Source organism: Dendrobates tinctorius, unplaced genomic scaffold (genome assembly GCF_039654945.1).
Source record: "Dendrobates tinctorius isolate UK_male_01 unplaced genomic scaffold, ASM3965494v1 ptg000016l, whole genome shotgun sequence".
NCBI classification, from domain to species: domain Eukaryota; kingdom Metazoa; phylum Chordata; class Amphibia; order Anura; family Dendrobatidae; genus Dendrobates; species Dendrobates tinctorius.
In genome coordinates, this window is record NW_027361684.1 from 3,334,908 (window position 1) to 3,356,666 (window position 21,759).

Sequence of the window (21,759 nt, forward strand, 5' to 3'; positions counted from 1 at the left end):
AACTCCTCCTTTCTTATGCTTGATATGTATTTGAACAAATATAGCATAAAACCCATCCCACCATCGACAAGGTGACTCTGTGGTCGGGGCGGTCCTACACTGTCTAGTATTAATAACCTGATCATGTGTTAAAGTTGACGTCAGTGTGTGAATGAGGGCAGACAAGGACCGGGTCCCAACCACCGGTCACCAGTCAGGGGAAGCCTTTAAATACATTTTCCAGCTCAGGAGAGGGAGGCCACACCCCAGCTTGCACAGAATGCAAAAATACAAAGAAAAAAATGCAAAAATTGAGCTTGGTTTGAGTTAGTAAACATACAGCACAAACACTTGTTCACATGGCCAAAAAAGTATACAAAACCTACAAAGGACAAAATGAGAAAAACCCTGCTGTAATTAAATAAGTAAAAATCAAAAGTGCATTTAAGTAATTCAGAGTTCTTAGTAATACTGTATTTGGTCAAATATAGCATGAAAGCCGTCCCACCATCGACAAGGTGACTATGTAGTCGGGGCCAGGGGCGTAACTATAGTAGTCGTAGCGGTTGCAGCTGCGGGGCCCGGACTGCTTAGGGGCACGTCCGTCCACTAATAGTGAAGGAGAAGGAGGACCCAACCATGTGACCCACAGCAAGGAGGTGTCACTGCAGGTCCTCTATTTACATGGGGGAAGATAGATTGAATGCAGTCACCGGGTCATGTGATCCAGAGAGAGGTGTGTCTACAGGTCCTTCAGCCACCCTGCTGCTTGAGTGTGTGAGTGGCTGAGTGCTGCAAGCTGTTGCTGCATTGTCCTGCTGCTGGCCAAGGGTTCCTCAGATCTGCACCTGTCCTGTGAGTCCTGTTATTAGGAGCCGCTCGGTTCTCTCTCTCTCTCTCTCTCTCGAGAGAGAGTGATGAGGCTCTATAGTGCACAGTGAAGTGCACACTGATGATACATGATGAGGCTCTATAGTGCACAGTGAAGTGCACACTGATGATACATGATGAGGCTCTATCGTGCACACTGATGTTACATGATGAGGCTCTATAGTGCACAGTGAAGTCCACTCTGATGATACATGATGAGGCTCTATAGTGCACACGTGAAGTGCACTATAATGATACATGAGGCCCTATAGTGCATTTGATTTGAATAGGGGGAAATGTGCAGTATCTGGCCATGGCCACTAAATAGTAGACAGAGAAGTTCCAGCTGGCACCAAGAACAGCTGACTGGCAGGGGTGCTAGGTGTCACACCCCCACTGATCAGACATTGCTGACCTATTCTAAGGTTAGCATAATAATAATAATAATAATATTTAGCCAGTGTTAGTGATTTATCTGCATCCGGATTTTCTGCAAACGGATGCAAATGCATGGAACTGCATCCTGCTCAGGATTTGGTTGGAAATGGGAAATTCTGACTTCTGGGGCAGAGGAGAGAGACTGGTGAAAGAAAAAAAGAAACGGGGCTCTGAGCATGCGCAGTATGAAATCCGCATGCAGATTGGACGCAGGCATCCTGATTCAGGTGCGTCTACATTGACAATCATATGTTTTTTATTGCAACAAAACTATCGTGCACAAAATGAATAGGGAAAATGTGAATTTGGGTGGAAAATATTTTGGCATGGAGGGGCCCCATTTGAAAGTTTGCATCAGGGCCCATAACTTTGTAGTTACGACACTGGTCAGGGCGGTCCTACACTGTAGAATATTAAAAACCTTATCATGTGTCAAAGTTGATGTCAGTGTGTGAATAAGGGCAGACAAAAGGATCGGGCCCCAATCAGTGGACACCAATCAGGGGAAGCCTTTAAATATAATTTCCAGCTCAGGAGAGGGAGGCCACACCCTGGCTTCCACAGAATGCAAAAAATACAAAGAAAAAACACTAAAATTGAGCTTGGTTTGAGTTGGTATACATGCAGCATATAAATGCATGTTCACATTGGCCACTCAAACCAAGCTCTATTTTTGTTTTTTTGTTTGTTTGTTTGTTTTAAACCCTATATCTGCCAGCTAAAAGCATTAGGAGACATGACAGGTTCCCATTAAGCAGAACATCTCCCCACATTTCACACTCACAGAAGTCCAGGAACCTGTGATATGTAGAGGAGTTGACCTGACCGTGTCACTGGAGGACACCATTTTTCCCAACATTACCACATATCTAAGTTTCTTTGATCTTCTTAGAGTAAAATCATTGCGTAATGTTGGCCTATTCTACAGTCAACACTTTTTGCTATACCTTGTTCTGGCACACAGAGGTCATAGAGCGGTGCTCGACCGGGCAGAACTGGCTTTACATGAACTTCATTACATTTATCGTCTGCTAGAAGTGTGAAAGCTGTTGTAGAAATGCTGCTGACACCTTTACTCTTCTCTATAACTTCTCCTCCATCACCAGTTAAATTGTACTAAAAAAGTGGATGGATCCGGGTCCCACAGTTATACCTCACACCTATGAGACATTTATAGCTGCCATGATGAATTCTACTGTTAAGAATTGACACTTTTTTCCTCAGTCCCCACAGTTTGAAGTGGTCAAATGCTCATTACGGAACACCATAAATTTACTGTCCTTAAAGGGATGAGTTTTAACTCTTGCATATCCATTTTTTACCATAAGTATATTAGGGAGCATCTTTAGAAGAGTAATGCAAGTTGTGGCACCACTGTATCAGTATTATATGGTCCTAGCATTTGGACAGCCTAAGGTGAGCCCTATTATTGGGAACAAATCAGCTCTTTGTAAGGGGTCTGGGAGAAGACTTGGGGGAAGTCATTTTAAGGCTCTGTTCACACGTTCAGTATTCGGTCAGCATTTTACATCAGTATTTATAAGCTAAAACCAGGAGTGGGTGATAAATCCAGAAGTGGTGACGTGTTTCTATTAGACTTTTCCTCTGATTGTTCCACTCCTGATTTTGATGTAAAATACTGAATGTGTGAAGTGACCTAAAAATGTTCTATTTTGGTCTATCTCCATGATGAGTCTATAGACCCTCCCAAGTGTATGTTATTTACTTTCTATGCAAATTGTCTCTTCAGAGAGGAAGATGACTAGAACTCTAGCACCACCTATTGGAAGCAGCAATCCTAAAAGTCAGCAACGACCTTTTAATGAACCTTGTCTTATAAATTTGGATAAAAGTCAAATCAGAATCTCAATTTGTTGATGCAGTGTTTCGGGGTGTTGCCTTTCCTCAGTGCAAAGCATGAGATCTGATTTGGTTGTATGAGATGCCTCTGACTGGGGTCTAATTATGTTTATCCTTGTGGAAAGTGACGTGCCTGGCATGCCCGTGTAAGGAGGTTTATAGGCCATGCAATGTTCCTCTGGGAAATTAAATATGCAAATTGCCCCTTCATAGAAGAAGAGGACTAGAACTCTGGTGCCTCCTATTGGAAGTAGCGATCCTAAAAGTCAATATCAACCCTTTAACGAGCCTTGCCGCATGACTTAGGATAAAAGCCAAACCAGATTCTCAGTTTGCGGACACTGTGTTTCCGAGTATTGCCCCTCATCAGTGCGAAGTATGAGATCTTATTTAAGGGGTAATGTTTCTCCATATTCTAGAACCATCCTCTAATACAGAATTTTCTATTATTTACCAATTATGGGGTCTCATTGATTAAAAGATTTCTAATATAAATTCTGAATTTAAAACTGAGACCATGATTGGTTAAATTCTATAACAAAGAGTTGTTTAGAAATGTAACGCTGAATGAATTTACACCTTGAGATCATGAATTGTATTTTATAATTCGGTGTCTGCATACATACAAATGTAATATTCTTTTGACTGTGCCTTAGATGATCACTAGTCACTGTCTGCTTGCATCTTAGTCCCTTGGCAACTGACTGGTCCTATAGATGCACACTATCCTTGTACAAAGCAAACAGGAAAGAAGAGGCTTTGCTTGATGCATTCTCAGCAGCAGTGCACAGTTTGCCCAGTAGGGGGATTCTGTCACCTCTCTGCACATAACCCAGATGCAGAGAACACAGCAGCACTTGCAAAGATTTCCACATTGCATTGCTTTATAGTACAGTGCAAGCAGGTGGACTCCGGCAAACCTCAGGATTTCTTCCTTTGCAAAGTGTCACAAGTCTTGAAAGGAGCTCCTCTGAATTCTTTCTACAGTGCATCATTCACAGTGGAGTCAAGGCGTGTGCAATCTTCTCTACTGTCCACTTTGGCCTATATTTTAAGGAGTTTGGAAGTCTTAAAGGATCATAATAAGAAGACACGCAGGACCAATGAAGCAATAAAGGATCAAAACCACAAAACCAAAAGTGAAGACCTCTAAAATGTGAATATTCCCCTCAGCATGTAAAGACTTAATGGGATTGAGAGTGACTGTAACAGAAAACACCTGGCATTTGCCTGCAGCCTGAGGATGAGCCCAGAAAACTGCCTGCTGCTGGACTTTGAAGGGGATAACTTGGCCCTCGCCAGCTCCTGTTTAAATCAGAGCTCAAACCACTCTACAGAAGACTGGTTCTACCCTGGGGTGACTTATGCCATCGCTCCAGTTTATGGACTCATCATTCTTGTAGGACTTGTTGGGAATGTGACTTTAATCAAGATTTTCTGCACTGTAAAATCCATGAGAAATGTCCCTAATCTGTTCATCTCCAGCCTGGCTTTGGGAGATCTTCTCTTGTTGGTCACTTGTGCCCCGGTGGATGCCAGCAGGTACCTGGCAGATAAGTGGTTGTTTGGCAGGGTGGGCTGCAAGCTCATTCCCTTCATACAGCTCACATCTGTGGGAGTATCAGTGTTCACCCTGACTGCCCTCTCAGCTGACAGGTATGTAGGACAGGGGCTTTCTTTTCTTTGGAACATCTGTCAATATTTACATGTAATTCTTCTCCTCCTTCTTCTTCTTCCTCGGAACATCTGTCAATATTTACATATAATTCTTCTTATTATTATTATTATTTCTCTATTCAATAAATATAATAATAATAACAAAACGTAATAAATTTTAGCTAACCTCAGAATCTGAATATTTCCAGTGTAACTGCAGTTAAACCCAAAATCTCAGTTTTCCCATATCACAGTCCAGGAAGATAAGAAGGGGGTTCTGTGTGACAGGATAGTCACAGTCTAAAGATAGTGAGTGAGGGGAAAAGCAAACATCAATATTTGTCTCCCTAATTTTTCTAAAACTATTTTATGCTTGAAGAAAAAATCATAAAGAACCACAATATTTACAATATAAATACAAATAATACCTGCCACCAGGAATAAAATACTGCACTCATATAGTATACCTGCCACCGGGAATAAAATATTGGACTCATATAGTATACCTGCCACCGGGAATAAAAACTGCACTCATATAGTATACCTGCCACCAGGAATAAAATGCTACGCTCATATAGTATACCTACCACCAGGAATAAAATACTGCACTCATATAGTATACCTGCCACCAGGAATACAATACTGCACTCATATAGTATACCTGCCACCAGGAATAAAATACTGCACTCATATAGTATACCTGCCACCAGGAATAAAATGCTACGCTCATATAGTATACCTACCACCAGGAATAAAATACTGCACTCATATAGTATACCTGCCACCAGGAATAAAATCCTGCACTCATATAGTATACCTGCCACCAGGAATGAAATACTGCACTCATATAGTATACCTGCCACCAGGAATACAATCCTGCACTCATATAGTATACCTACCACCAGGAATAAAATACTGCACTCATATAGTATACCTACCACCAGGAATAAAATACTGCACTCATATAGTATACCTACCACCAGGAATAAAATACTGCACTCATATAGTATACCTACCACCAGGAATAAAATACTGCACTCATATAGTATACCTGCCACCAGGAATAAAATGCTACGCTCATATAGTATACCTACCACCAGGAATAAAATACTGCACTCATATAGTATACCTGTCACCAGGAATACAATCCTGCACTCATATAGTATACCTACCACCAGGAATAAAATACTGCACTCATATAGTATACCTGCCACCAGGAATACAATCCTGCACTCATATAGTATACCTGCCACCAGGAATGAAATACTGCACTCATATAGTATACCTGCCACCAGGAATACAATCCTGCACTCATATAGTATACCTACCACCAGGAATAAAATCCTGCACTCATATAGTATACCTGTCACCAGGAATACAATCCTGCACTCATATAGTATACCTGCCACCAGGAATACAATCCTGCACTCATATAGTATACCTACCACCAGGAATACAATCCTGCACTCATATAGTGTACCTGCCACCAGGAATAAAATACTGCAGTTATATAGCATACCTGCCACCAGGAATAAAATACTGTACTCATATAGTATACCTGCCACCAGGAATAACATACTGCACTCATATAGTATACCTACCACCAGGAATACAATCCTGCACTCATATAGTGTACCTGCCACCAGGAATAAAATACTGCAGTTATATAGCATACCTGCCACCAGGAATAAAATACTGTACTCATATAGTATACCTGTCACCAGGAATGCAATCCTGCACTCATATAGTATACCTGCCACCAGGAATAACATACTGCACTCATATAGTATACCTGCCACCAGGAATGCAATCCTGCACTCATATAGTATACCTGCCACCAGGAATAAAATACTGCACTCATATAGTATACAGTCATATGTTAAAGTTTGGTCACCCCTATTAATGTTAACCTTTTTTCTTTATAACAATTTTGGTTTTTGCAACAGCTATTTCAGTTTCATGTATCTGATAACTGATGGACTCAGTTATATTTCTGGATTCAAATGAGGTTTATTGTACTAACAGAAAATGTGCAATCTGCATTTAAACAAAATTTGACCGGTGCAAAAGTATGGACACCCTTATCATTTTCTTGATTTGAACACTCCTAACTACTTTTTACTGACTTCCTGAAGCACTAAATTGGTTTTGTAACCTCATTGAGCTTTGAACTTCATAGCCAGGTGTATCAAATCATGAGAAAAGGTATTTAAAGTGGCCACTTGCAAGTAGTTCTCCTATTTGATTCTCCTATGAAGAGTGGCATCATGGGCTCCTCAAAACAACTCTCAAATCATCTGAAAACAAATATTATTCAACATAGCTTTTCAGGGGAAGGATACAAAAAGTTGTCTCAGAGATTTAACCTGTCAGTTTCCACTGTGAGGAACATAGTAAGGAAATGGAAGAACACAGGTACAGTTCTTGATAAGCCCAGAAGTGGCAGGCCAAGAAAAATATCAGAAAGGCAGAGAAGAATGGTGAGAACAGTCCAGGACAATCCACAGACCACCTCCAAAGACCTGCAGCATCATCTTGCTGCAGATGGTGTCACTGTGCATCGGTCAACAATACAGCGCACTTTGCACAAGGAGAAGCTGTATGGGAGAGTGATGCGAAAGAAGCCGTTTCTGCAAGCATGCCACAAACAGAGTCGCCTGAGGTATGCAAAAGCACATTTGAACAAGCCAGTTACATTTTGGAAGCAGGTCCTGTGGACTGATGAAACAAAGATTGAGTTGTTTGGTCATACAAAAAGGCGTTATGCATGGAGGCTAAAAAACACAGCATTCCAAGGAAAACACTTGCTACCCACAGTAAAATTTGGTGGAGGTTCCATCATGCTTTGGGGCTGTGTGGCCAATGCCGGCACCAGGAATCTTGTTAAAGTTGAGGGTCGCATGGATTCAACTCAGTATCAGCAGATTCTTGACAATAATCTGCAAGACTCAGTGACGAAGTTGAAATTACGCAGGGGATGGATATTTCAGCAAGACAATGATCCAAAACACCGCTCCAAATCTACTCAGGCATTCATGCAGAGGAACAATTACAATGTTCTGGAATGGCCATCCCAGTCCCCAGACCTGAATATCATTGAACATCTGTGGGATGATTTGAAGCGGGCTGTCCATGCTCGGCGACCATCAAACTTAACTGAACTGGAATTGTTTTGTAAACAGGAATGGTCACAAATACCTTCATCCAGGATCCAGGAACTCATTAATAGCTACAGGAAGTGACTAGAGGCTGTTATTTTTGCAAAAGGAGGATCTACAAAATATTAATGTCACTTTTATGTTGAGGTGCTCATACTTTTGCACTGGTCAAATTTTGTTTAAATGCAGATTGCACATTTTCTGTTAGTACAAGAAACCTCATTTGAATCCAGAAATATAACTGAGTCCATCAGTTATTAGATATATGAAACTGAAATAGCTGTTGCAAAAACCAAAATTATTCTAAAGAAAAAAGGTTAACATTAATAGGGGTGCCCAAACGTTAACATATGACTGTACCTGCCACCAGGAATAAAATACTGCGCTCATATAGCATACCTGCCACCAAGAATAAAATGCTGCGCTCATATAGTATACCTACCACCAGGAATAAAATACTGCACTCATATAGTATACCTGCCACCAGGAATAAAATACTGGACTCATATAGTATACCTACCACCAGGAATAAAATACTGCACTTATATAGTATACCTACCACAGGAATAAAATACTGCACTCATATAGCATACCTGCCACCAGGAATAAAATACTGCGCTCATATAGCATACCTGCCACCAGGAATAAAATACTGCACTCATATAGTATACCTGCCACCAGGAGTAAAATACTGCACTCATATATTATACCCGCCACCAGGAATAAAATACTACGCTCATATAGTATACCTGCCGCCAGGAATACAATCCTGCACTCATATAGTATACCTGTCACCAGGAATGCAATCCTGCACTCATATAGTATACCTGTCACCAGGAATGCAATCCTGCACTCATATAGTATACCTGCCACCAGAAATAAAATACTGCACTCATATAGTATACCTGCCACCAAGAATAAAATACTGCACTCATATAGTATACCTGCCACCAGGAGTAAAATACTGCAATCATATAGTATACCTGTCACCAGGAATAAAATACTGCACTCATATAGTATACCTGTCACCAGGAATAAAATACTGCACTCATATAGTATGCCTGCCACCAGGAATAAAATACTGCACTCATATAGTAAACCTGCCACCAGGAATACAATCCTGCACTCATATAGTATACCTGCCACCAGGAATACAATCCTGCACTCATATAGTATACCTGTCACCAGGAATAAAGTACTGCACTCATATAGTATACCTGTCACCAGGAATAAAATACTGTACTCATATAGTATACCTGCCAGCAGGAAGAAAATACTGCACTCATATAGTATACCTGCCAGCAGGAATAAAATACTGCACTCATATAGTATACCTGCCAGCAGGAAGAAAATACTGCACTCATATAGTATACCTGCCAGCAGGAATAAAATACTTCCCTCATATAGTATACCTGCCACCAGGAATAAAATCCTGCACTCATATAGTATACCTGTCACTAGGAATACAATCCTGCACTCATATAGTATACCTGCCACCAGGAATACAATCCTGCACTCATATAGTATACCTGCCACCAGGAATAAAATACTGCACTCATATAGTATACCTGCCACCAGGAATAAAATCCTGCACTCATATAGTATACCTGTCACCAGGAATACAATCCTGCACTCATATAGTATACCTGCCACCAGGAATACAATCCTGCACTCATATAGTATACCTGCCACCAGGAATACAATCCTGCACTCATATATTATACCTGCCACCAGGAATAAAATACTTCACTCATATAGTATACCTGCCACCAGGAATAAAATACTGCACTCATATAGTATACCTGCCAGCAGGAATAAAATACTGCACTCATATAGTATACCTGCCACCTGGAATAAAATACTGCACTCATATAGTATACCTGCCAGCAGGAAGAAAATACTGCACTCATATAGTATACCTGCCACCAGGAATAAAATACTGCACTCATATAGTATACCTGCCACCAGGAATACAATCCTGCACTCATATAGTATACCTGCCACCAGGAATACAATCCTGCACTCATATAGTATACCTGCCACCAGCAATATAATACTGCACTCATATAGTATACCTGCCACCATTAATATAATACTGCACTCATATAGTATACCTGCCACCATTAATATAATACTGTACTCATATAGTATACCTGCCACCAGGAATAAAACACTGCACTCATATAGTTTACAGGAATATAATACTGCCTCATTCACATTCTACTAAACACACTTCCTTCAAAATGTATCTCTTCGAAGAAAAAAAGAGTAAGACTGTTCTAAATAATAAAATATACAATTTTATTAATCCATCAGTTAGACACTTTTTTTAAAAAAAAAACTAAGAAAAGTACAGGATACAAGAAAAAGGGACAACGGGTCTCACAATTATTTACATGCTGCCTGGTAAGAAGCCATGATCACAAAGGGTTACAATAACTCATGTTAACATGAACAGTGACTGATATATGCAGATGTAACCATAAAAATTCATAGGAATCCTAAGAGGAAACAATGATCATGGGGACGTTACATGGATCCTGGCAGCTAAAGAAGAAGCTGGGCGAAACGTGCGCGTCGGGGCAGAGGGACTGGGCTCTCTTTCACTGCGCCTTAGCTGCCAGGATCCAGATAACATCCCTATGATCATTGTTTCCTCTTAGGATTTTTTGCATGGCTTTTTACCTCAGCCACACACTCGCCTTAAGTGGGGCAGATATAACTCAGTTGTGTATGGACTTTAATATATAATAGCACATGTCAGTTTCTGATAGGATAATACGAATAGGCAAGTTTGCCTCTGATACTTTTTGACATTTTGTAGCAGCATGGAATCCAAATAATGTATTGGTCTAGTATAGACCTTAGTATTTTATTTAATGGATTTTTATGGTTACATCTGCATATATCAGTCACTGTTCATGTTAACATGAGTTATTTTAACCCTTTGTGATCATGGCTTCTTACCAGGCAGCATGTAAATAATTGTGAGACCCATTGTCCCTTTTTCTTGTTTCCTGTACTTTTCTTAGTTTTTTTTTTTTTAAAAAAGAGTTTAACTGATGGATTAATAAAATTGTATATTTTATTATTTAGAACAGTCTTACTCTTTTTTTCTTTGAAGAAATACATTTTGAAGGAAGTGTGTTTAGCGTAATTTAAGTCTTTTTGGAGTAGACATCCAAATTCGTTAATACTAAGGACCTATTGGTGTATTGACTCATTCACATTCTGTATAATAATAGTCTGTTTCCTATTTTGTTGGGTAATCCCTCCATTTGGGTTCCTTATGATATTACTCAGTATGTGATACACGTGTTGTTATACTGTTGGAAATGTATTATAAATTTCCCACTTTTTGAACCTTAATATCATATAATTGTTTATATAGTCCAACATCTCTAAACATAAAAACCTCATGTAACCAGGGGGAAGGACACAAAAACCTCATGCGTTCTCCACTTAAAGTGTCCCTTTCTTCATTTGATAGTTAACTTGTGACATCAGTGTAGGATAAATGGACTGTGTTTGGTAAATATATGTTTGGTATAAGGTGCTGGAGATGATCGCGAGCCCAGCACATAGCATCATCCGTGTTCCGTGCACCTAATCATCCTCCATGTGTTTGCTGTAATGAATTATCTTTCTATCCAATACTGATGTTATTAGACGCACAATCAGGAGCTGCAGATTGCTGCGCACAGCTCATTATTCAGTCCAATCAGGTTCCTTGTGTCTCTCTCCAAAACACCTGGTTTGGGATAATGGGCCATTAGAAGACATCATTCAGAATTCTGCGCCAAGAGTTGTCACAATATAGTCTCATTCCCTAAAAATAAAAGCCGGGGTCACTAAAGGAATGGGAACATTTTGAAAAAATCACCTTCAGCTTGGTATCAGTGCAGAGCGAGTGTCCCAAAGCATTAGGATGATGCAGATGAAAAGTGGCTTCATTCCAAAGCACTAAACCTATGGGAATAATCCTGAAAAATGTGCAGCAGTGGTGCTGTGTGACAGGTTATACATTACACCGGGGGTACCGTATATGTGGATGCTTCTCTGTCCTATGGTATCTGACAAGCACAGACTCATTTAGCTATTTAAGCATATTTGTACATTGCGCTGACGCCAGTAGCGGAAAAATGAAGTCACCGGTCATTCTAAAGTCTCCGCACTTGTCACAAATCCTCTGCTATCTGTTTCCCTGTTGTATTGCCTAGACAGATATACAGCGCATCTGTATGTTTCTATGCCTTATATGTTCATAGTTTGTGATTCTGATGCTCAATTAATGCGGGTAATCCTACTCGATCCTACTGAGAGACAGAAAGATAAATGGCAGCGCTGAGGATCGTCCCATTGCCTGTGCCCTGTAGGTCTCAGCACAAAGCTCTTTTATAAAAGTAACTGTGTTGTTGGTTACAAATTCAGTGTAAATAAGTGTTACTTTGGAGGCTTAAAGGAATATTTTGGTAGGAAGATTTTATCTCCCTTCCAGAGACGTAGCCAAGAACAGTGATTTGCGGTATCGTGCAGTCCCATAGAGAATGAATAGAGCAGTTGTGCGTATTCTCAGTGGGGTCCTTTTGGTGATTGTAGTGGTCTCAGCAGTTGGACCCCACTGATCTAAACATTATCCTGTGAGTAGGTGACAACAACTTCTTCCTGATACACCCAGTCACTCAGTTGCCCGCACATGTACCCTTTTGTAAAGTAACATGCAGGAAAGATATCACGGTGCATAAAGTCAACTTTTAACACTGAAAGGGATTCCGACAGCAAAAAAAAACGCATTGATCTGCCGTCACAGTGGTAATCTGGCGATAAATTCTAATCTACAATCTAATCCGAAGTCCAGCTTCAGGGAGGAAATAAAGTTATATTTTCCCTGCAGCCACTTGCTCTAAGGGCCCCGTCACACATAGCGATGCACCAGCGATCCCGACAATGATATGACCTTGTCTGGATCGCTGGTGTGTCGCTACATGATTGCTGGTGAATATTCAAAACACAAATTGCCTAGAAGACAAATAGCTTCGAAAAAATATGCATCCAAAACGAGCAAAAGAGAAAGCAATGTCTAAAAATCAAACTTTATTGGAACATGATTAATCACAAAATCATTTCATGAAAAGCGTTATACAAATGAAATGGAGGACACGACAAACAGATAACCGCACCATAAGGTAAGCAGCAATATTGCAAATATGTATGCAAATTTGAGTGGATAAAAATCGCTCCTGTGGGAGTTTGCTGTAAAATAGCCGTTTGCATAAGTGCTATTATAATCAAGTAAAAACCAAAATTAGGTCAGTGAGGTGCATAGATATGCTAATCATAATTGCATAGCCGATATACACATATGAAAAATACAGCAGTGAAAGACTCCAAATGGATGCGATAAAGATCAAAATTTCTACCACAGGAACAAGCCAGAGAAAAAGAAATACTGGGACTATCTGGAATCAGTATGCGCATGTGCAAAAAGAAACAATGTAAGATCCAGTAAGAACCTCCAGGCTAGTAACAAAGAAAAACAATGATGTTATCAAAGCATGTTTACCTTGGGGTGCGGGCAAGAGGAACCTGACGCGCGTTTCGCGGTAGCTTTATCAAGGGGCATGTGGTGGAGCTGTTTTTGCGCCCTTTTATATGGCAGTGCGATGTGAGAAGCTGGCGTAATGCAGCGCTTCCGGTGAGCGGTCCGGGCAGGCGCCGCCACGGGTCGGCGTCATGCAAAGCTGCGCCTCCTCCCAGCTCGATGCGTCAGAGCAGGAAGGAGGAAGCGGCGGCAGAGATGTGTCGCCATGACGATGCCAGGGGCCGGACCACAAACAGAGCGCGTCCTGCTTCTGAAGAAGGAAGGAGGGGTGGAATTGTTTGAGTACATAAAAAATGTATATATTTAAATATAGAGATCTGTAGTAAAGATCCCTGTATTAATTTATGAAAATTCACAAGATAAAAAGCAATAGTGCAATTATATATATTTATAATAAAAAGTGCAATTACATATATATCATGAGACCCAAAATAGAGGGCTATAATAGTGACTCCTACATTAAGAGATACAAAAATCCACTAAGTAAAAGAACTATGGTGTAATTAAGAACATCATGAATATATGGGGATCCATGAAGGAGACCCCTTCAAAGTCGTGCAGTCCATATATAAACAACAGCATGTAACACAACAAACATATATGCATGAAAAATTCATGGAGAAAGATCCTTCCAAATGGGACAATCAGGGACAAGAAGCGTGGAACACCACATCCGACTTGGCATACAGGCAAGGGTAAAACAGCAACACCTCAATTGAACCAAAAAATCTATAGAAAGATAAATAAAAGCAAAGTTAAAATACAGGTATAAAAAATAATTAAAAAAAGGGAAAGAAAAACAGAGCTATAGAAAAGGGGCAAAACTAATGACCTCGTTAAGACCATTTGGCTGCATTGATCCAATTCTGGAGATCCATCGTGCCTCTAACTGTGCAAGCGCCTTTCTCCAATTACCACGATGTGTATCTTGTCTATGCCAAAAGCCTTCAGAAGACCCGCATTACAATTGTGTGTCAATTTAAAATGCCGCGGTATAGGTTTTAAGGAGGAGATGTCTTGTATATCGGTAGCACTAATGATGTCACGATAATGCTCCCTAATTCTAGTCTTTAACGGTCTTGAGGTTAAGCCCACATGGATTTTGGGGCAAGGGCAATAGGCATAGTAAACTACTCCAATTGAGACGCAAGTAATATGCTGAGTGATTGTGAAAATCTTGCCGCTGTTGGAATGAAACGTGGAAGCTCGTGTCATGTTGGGGCATGCAATACAATCCCCACAGGGAAAGAAGCCCCAAGCTGGGGCCTTTGGATCCAAAGGCCTTCTCTGGTTGAGGTCCTGGATAGTAACTGCGAACGATTTGATTTTTAAGGTTGGGAGATTTCTTATATGTAATAGATGGATAATCCAACAAATATTTAGCTAAGCCCCTATCCTCCTGCAGAATAGGCCAAAATTTCTTTAAAGAATTCTGCATACCACGCCAGTTAGTACTGTAAGTGGTAATGAATCTTACCTTTGATTCTTGAATGGGCTTAGATTGCGGTTTCAGAAGTTCATTACGATCAACTTTTTTGGCTACTTGCAAGCCTTTCTTACATCTTCGTGAGTATCCCCTTTCCTGAAACCTATGAAACAGATCATCTGCCTGTTCAGTGAAATTATTCTTATTGGAACAAATTCGTTTGGCCCTAAGGAATTGGCCCTTGGGTATACTCTTTATCAGTGATTGGGGATGAGAAGATGTTGCGTGCAAAAGCGAGTTGACGGAGGTTTCTTTGCGGAAAATGTTAGTTTCCAGGAAACCACTTGGGGGATTTGTGATTAGAATGTCAAGAAAATCAATAGATGACAGGCTATACTTACAAGTAAGCCTAATGTTCAGCTTGTTGTCATTAAGGATCCCAACAAAGTCAAGGAGGTTCCGCTCTGAGCCCTGCCACACCATGAGTATGTTTTCAATGTAGCGGGCCCAGAACAGGACCCCCTCGATGCATGCTACGTGCTTAGTGAGAAAGATTTCTCGCTCCCACATGCCCATGAAAAGGTTCGCGTAAGCAGATGCGAAGGCCGCACCCATTGCGGTCCCTTGCTGTTGTAGATAAATGCTCTGCTTAAAGATAAAAAAATTATGTTCCAAGGCAAATTTCAGCAGCAAAAGCAAGAACTCAATGAAATCGGGGCTATGCTTGGACATATACAAGAAGGTTTTGGCAGACAAAATCCCATCCTGATGCTGTATTGATGTATATTGGGCTTCCACATCCATGGTGACCAGCCACATATCCTTATCAAGAGGGATACCATCAATTTTTCTTAAAACATCCCCAGAATCTTTCACATAGGAGGGGAGATCAGATACCAAGGGATTCAAATGGAAATCCTGGAATTTAGAAATAGTTTCACAAAGATTTCCATTGCCCGAGGCAATGGGACGTCCAGGCGGGGTGGAGGCATTTTTGTGTATTTTGGGTATACATGCCATTTTCGGGTAAAGGGGTACCAAATGATCTCTGAGATCTTTGGTGATAATGCCATTATCAAAAGCTCGATCAAGGATATCTTACAACTCCCCTTTACATTTGAGAGTAGGGTTGAATGTTAATTTCTTGTAGCAGGTCTCATTCCTGAGCTGCCGGAAAGCTTCCCTTTCGTACATTGAGATTGTCCATATCACTACGTTATCCCCTTTATCTGCTTGTTTTATAACGACCTCTTTGAGATTTTTTAATTCATTCAAAGCTTTTCTCTGTAGAAAGGTTAAATTATCCCTGGAATCTGAGCGTTTTAGTTTTTCAAATTCCTTTGTCACAAGTTTGACAAAGAGCTCAATGTGGGGGTAAAGACTGAGAGGAGGAAATTTTTTAGGGATAGGAAGGTGAAATTTATCTTTACCTGTAGTGACTGTAGTTGGTTGATTATCTCCCAGTTCCTCAAGGATAAAAATGGCATGCAGCTCTTCTTCAGTCCAGTTTTCCCCTATTTTGGGTTGATTGTGTAGCTTTTTCAGGACTAATTTGCGGGCAAAGAGGTGGAGGTCTTTAGTGGCTAAAAATGGGTCAAAGGAAGAGGCCGGTGAAAAAGATAGACCCAAACTCAAAACCTCCAACTGAGGGGAAGTTAAATTAATGGAAGACAAGTTAATTACCTGCATCCTAGTAGAGCCTTGAGCAGGGCGCTCATTTGAATTTTTAGGGGTGTGACCCTTTTTGACATTATCATTTTTTCTCAAATTGTAGGAGCGTTGCTGTGTTCCACTACTCTCCCTCGACGATACCGAGGAGATAGAACAGGAGCGAGATGAAGATCGCCCACGCATTCCACTGGAAGGCCATTTATAAATAGTGCCACTATTAGGCTATGGGCCCATGTAGCGTTTTAAAACGCACAGTGAAAACCGGACTCCTTCCCAGAAATCGCGCGGTTTTTTTCTGCACGATTTCACCGCGATTTTACCGCGATTCTGTTCGCGATTTTGCCGCGATTTTCTCAAGCACTTTCCAAGCGATTTGAAGCATCGCTTGGAAAGCGATTGACAGGTTGGTCACACTCGTCAAACATAGTGTGACAAGTGTGAGCAGCTTTTTACTATTGAGGCCGCCTATGCGGCATCAGTAGTAAAAGACAGAATGTTAAAAATGATAAAAAAAAATAAAAAAATAGGGGTATATTTACCTTCCGACATCCCGCGCTGCCATCCCGGGCCTCAGCGTTCCCAGCGATGCCTTGTGAGACCTGTGATGATGTTGGTCTCGCGTTACTATAGCGATCTCGCGAGACCGAGAGTCATCACAGGACCTTGCCGCAAGGCATTACTGGGAACGCTGTGGCCCGGGATGGCAGCGCGGGACGTCGGAAGGTAAATATACCCCGATTTTTTATTCTTTTTTTTTTACAGGGGTATGGTACCCAGGGCCTGGAGGACAGTCTCCTCTCCTCCACACCGTGGGTACCAACCGCACATGAGACGCTTAACTTCCCGCACGGTGGGCATAGCCACATGCGGGAAGTAAGCAATTCTCATGCATTCCTATGGGTGCGGAATCGCGGCAATTCTTTGCGATTCCGCACAAAAGAATGACCATGCTGCGATTTTTTCCGCAATGCGATTCCGCTGCGGAAAAAAGCGCAGCATTAGCACAGCATGTGCGGAATGCCATAGGAATGCATGGGGGGAGTTCTGTAGGAGATTTTTAAACGTTTTCGCGCCGAAAATCGAGGCAAAAACGCTTAAAAATCGCATCGTGGGCACACAGCCTTAAAGTCTTTTAAATCTCTTTGAAATTTCCTGGTTTTCACTTCTTTGACCTCTTTATCCCAGACTAAAAATTGGTTGTCCAGGTCTTTATTAAGAGCTTCAATCTCAGAAGAGGATAAATTCTCTAATAGCTTCTGGCATATGCAGTCTATGTCAGTATCCAGTTTTTCGAGCGTTTTTTTTACTATTACCAATAAGGAGCTCTATTTAGAGATTTGGAACATAAAGTGCAAGCATCTTCCCATCTTGTCTTAAATAAAGGGTCATCAATGGAAAAAGAGGGCATGCGCGTTGGGGAAATGATTTTATGATTAATCATGTTCCAATAAAGTTTGATTTTTAGACATTGCTTCTCTTTTGCTCGTTTTGGATGCATGATTGCTGGTGAGCTGCCAAACAGGCAGCTTCCCCAGCGATCAGCACCAGCGACATGCGGGTAACAAGCGATACACGTAGCTTAGTTACCCTTAGGTACCAGAGCGCTGGTGCAGGGAGCTGGTAACCAAGGTACACATCGGGTTTCTAAGCGGCGTGCGGCAATAGAAACTAGAGTACCTTGGCTACCAGCTCCCTGCACCAGTGAACTGGTAACTAAGGTACACATTGTTTTTCTAAGCGCTGCGCGCCGCTTAGAAACCCGATGTGTACCTTAGTTACCAGCGCCAGCTCGCTGATCGCTGGTCTCCCGCCTGCTACACGCAGCAATGCGTGCTGGCCAGCGGGAGACCAGCGATCAAAAAAATGTCCTGGCCATTCCAGGATGATCAGCAATACCCGGCAGGGGGGCCGGTCGCTGGTCAGTGTCACACACAGCGATCTCACTGGTGAGATCGCTGTTGCATCACAAAACTTGTGATTCAGCAGCGATCTTAAGTCATTAGGATGGCACCATGGTAATGAACAGTCAGCAGTCTCTACACAGTAAGTGTATTGTAATCACTCCCGTTGCTCCTTGACTGACGGCTTTCACTTTAGCGTATGTGTGCAGTGTGTGTGTACAGAACAAGATGTCATCAAGGAGCAGGGGGAGTAATTACAGCTCGCTTAAGATATAGTGACCGCTGACTGCTAACTGTGCTCTGGCACTGCCCCTATTACTAGAAGAGAGCGGCTGCAGGGAGAATATAACTTCACTTTCTCCCTACAGTTGTGCTTCCCAATTAGACTGCCCCACAAGTTAAAGATGTGTACTTGCAGAACAAAATTCATTGTACTTGTTAGATACAAGTGATACATATATAGGAACATCAATTGTAATAGCAATTAGTGAATATACAAAAATTGCAAACAAAGTACTTATATAAAGTGCATTAAAATATAAATGGTCTGTGTATAGTGTTGAGCATTCCGATACCGCAAGTATCGGGTATCGGCCGATATTAGCTGTATCGGAATTCCGATACTTAGTTCCGATACTTTTTTCATATCGAATACCGGAATCGGAAGTTCCCATAATGCTAGGAGCCCGCTCGATTTGATTCAGCCAATGGGGATCCTCAGAAGTGTGGGCATATCCTGTTAGGCATGTAGGCATGTTAACTACTGGCATGGCTGTGATTGGCTGCTGAAATGATGTCATGATGCACTATAAAAAGCGCTGCAGCCGCCATTTCTGGTCACTCTGCTGTGAATTCAGTTAGGGACAGGCTGCTGTTGAAGACTGTGAGGGACAGTTAGAAATAGCGATTCCACAAAACATATAGTGCTTAACCCAGGCTACATAAACCACCACTGTAGCTTGCTTTTCCCTAGCAGCGCTGTTTTCACAGCTGTCTGCAAGGGCTGTGTGAGTGCAGACCCACGCTGTGTAGTGTGTCCTGCAGGCACGTCTGCTTGTAGGCCGGCCAGCGTGTGTCTCTGCCTCATACACATTTTTCTTTTATTGCTGCTTTTTTTTTCTCCTGTATAGTGTGCTTCCATACGTATCCATATACGTTGGTTGCAAACACTAAAGGAGTGGACAGCGGAGCCTTTCAGCAGCCTTTCAGTGCTATAGCCCATTTCTCTGCACTGTTTTTGGCTGTCTGATAGGTCTCTCTGTGTGTGAGTGCAGCTCACGTTGCAGTGTGTTCTACAGCCACCGCTAGCTGTAGTCCGCTCAGCGTGCGTCACTGCCTCATACATAGTCCTTTTTTTGCAGCTAATTTAGCCAGATTTTTGCTCCTATATTAGTGTGCTTCCAACCGCATCCATTATCATTGGTTGGTTGCAAACACTATATAGGATTAGATAGAGGAGCCTTTTTGCTGGCTTGTGCCCTTCAGGGCCAACCAGGCTAGTATCACCCTATTTTTTGGAGCCTCATCAATTGCATTGTAGGTTAACTTCCTGCATTGTAATCGCTCCAAAAAGTTTGTGATACTATAGCTTTCAAACTTTGGTCACATCCTTTCCTTTCCCCCCACCCAAAAAAAAGGAAATAAAGTTCACCAAACACTCCACTTTACAGTTGTCTAGGCCACATTAGATCATATTAAAGTGTAGTACACACACTCTTAGCCAAATTAGTGTTTCTTATACTGGTTAGCAGGTGTTCAGCCACCCCTTTTTTACTTTTCTGCCTATCTTTATCAGTCTACCAAGATGAAGAAGGCAGGGAGTAAGGCACGTGGTCGTGGCCGTGGAGTTTCAGCAGGGAGAGGACGGGGGATTCACCAGGGAGAGGACGTGGGGATTCGGTATCTGCTGCGGCCACCAGTGACCCGGCATCCCCCACTTTTACCAGGCAACAGTCCTTCATGCGCAGCTTTGTAGGACCTCGCCGTACCCCACTGCTGCATGACGAACAAATTGAAGCCGTTGTCGGATGGATGGCAGCTAACGCATCCACTTCAATGACTTCCGCATCCTCCCAAGGCCAGAGCACTGAAGAGCAACCATCTGTCTCTTCACCACCTGCCAAATTGCCCAGGCAGTCTGAGAGCCCTGGACAGGAGCCATTTCAATATTTACTTCTGTTCTCAGAATCTGTTGGCTTGGAAAGAGGTGGCCAGCCAAGCAGCGTTCTAGAGCGTGAAGAAGAGGGAGTATGCAGTGATGCGCAACTGCTTTGTCCCTCTGAATCTGAAGAGGCGGGTGGGCCAGTGCCTATGGTCAGCACACCTCAGTATGCATCAGATGATGATGAGACTCAGTTGCCAATTTCTGGTGCATACGGTGCTGGCGAGACAACCCAGGACCAGCCGGTGCTTGAAGAGGGGAGTGGAGATGATGAGGTCCTTGACCCATCATGGCGTCAGCCACAGGAAGGTGGTGGGAGCAGCTCTGAGGAAGAGATTCCCCGAACGGCCAAAAGAGGAGGGAGAGGGCGGGGGCAGACTTGGTTGCCTGTTGCCTGTAGCCTCCACTTTGGCACCCGTGAGGAGCAATCCTCTTCCAAAATACAAAACGGGTGCTCCCAGGACTTGCAGTGCGTGGTCTATTTTTGACACAGTTGCAGATGACATTTGCTTTGTCAAATGCAAGCTGTGTCATCAGAAAGTGAAACGAGGGAAAAATGTGACCAACCTCAATACCACAAATATGTGGAAACATGTGCGTACCAAGCACGAGGTGGAGTTACACAGACACACTGAAGATGTAGGCCAACCTTCAGCAGCACCTACCACCTCTTCAGCTCGTGTTGGGGCCTCTTCCTCCAGCTCACACACAGCTGGTTCGGCTTCCTCACTGGAACGCCATGGAAGAACCACTGCCACTGTTGTCCAGAGACCCAGTGAAATTCCACCCACTGAACCACGTTCGCAGTCATCAGCACACTCCCAGGCCACTCACCAGTAGTGTTGAGCATTCCGATACCGCAAGTATCGGGTATTGGCCGATACTTGCTGTATCGGAATTCCGATACCGACTTCCGATATTTTTTCAATATCGGAATTCGGCATCGGAATCGGAAGTTCAGTTGATTGACGGCCTGACGTCATCATGATGCGCGGTGTGTGCGCGCATCATGATGCGCCGTCATTTCGGGCCTTCCG

At 42.3% G+C, this 21,759-nt stretch overlaps 1 protein-coding gene across 1 annotated transcript in view; it reads left to right on the forward strand.

Moving 5' to 3' along the window:
- The first annotated feature begins 4,041 nt into the window (after nucleotides 1-4,041).
- The window catches only part of GRPR (gastrin releasing peptide receptor), a 173,400-nt gene continuing 155,682 nt past the window's right edge, over nucleotides 4,042-21,759 (forward strand). The window contains exon 1 of the mRNA XM_073564763.1: nucleotides 4,042-4,803. Within this exon, the coding sequence (XP_073420864.1) occupies nucleotides 4,391-4,803 (413 nt within the window). The 5' untranslated portion in view covers nucleotides 4,042-4,390. The remainder of the gene's footprint in view (nucleotides 4,804-21,759) is intronic.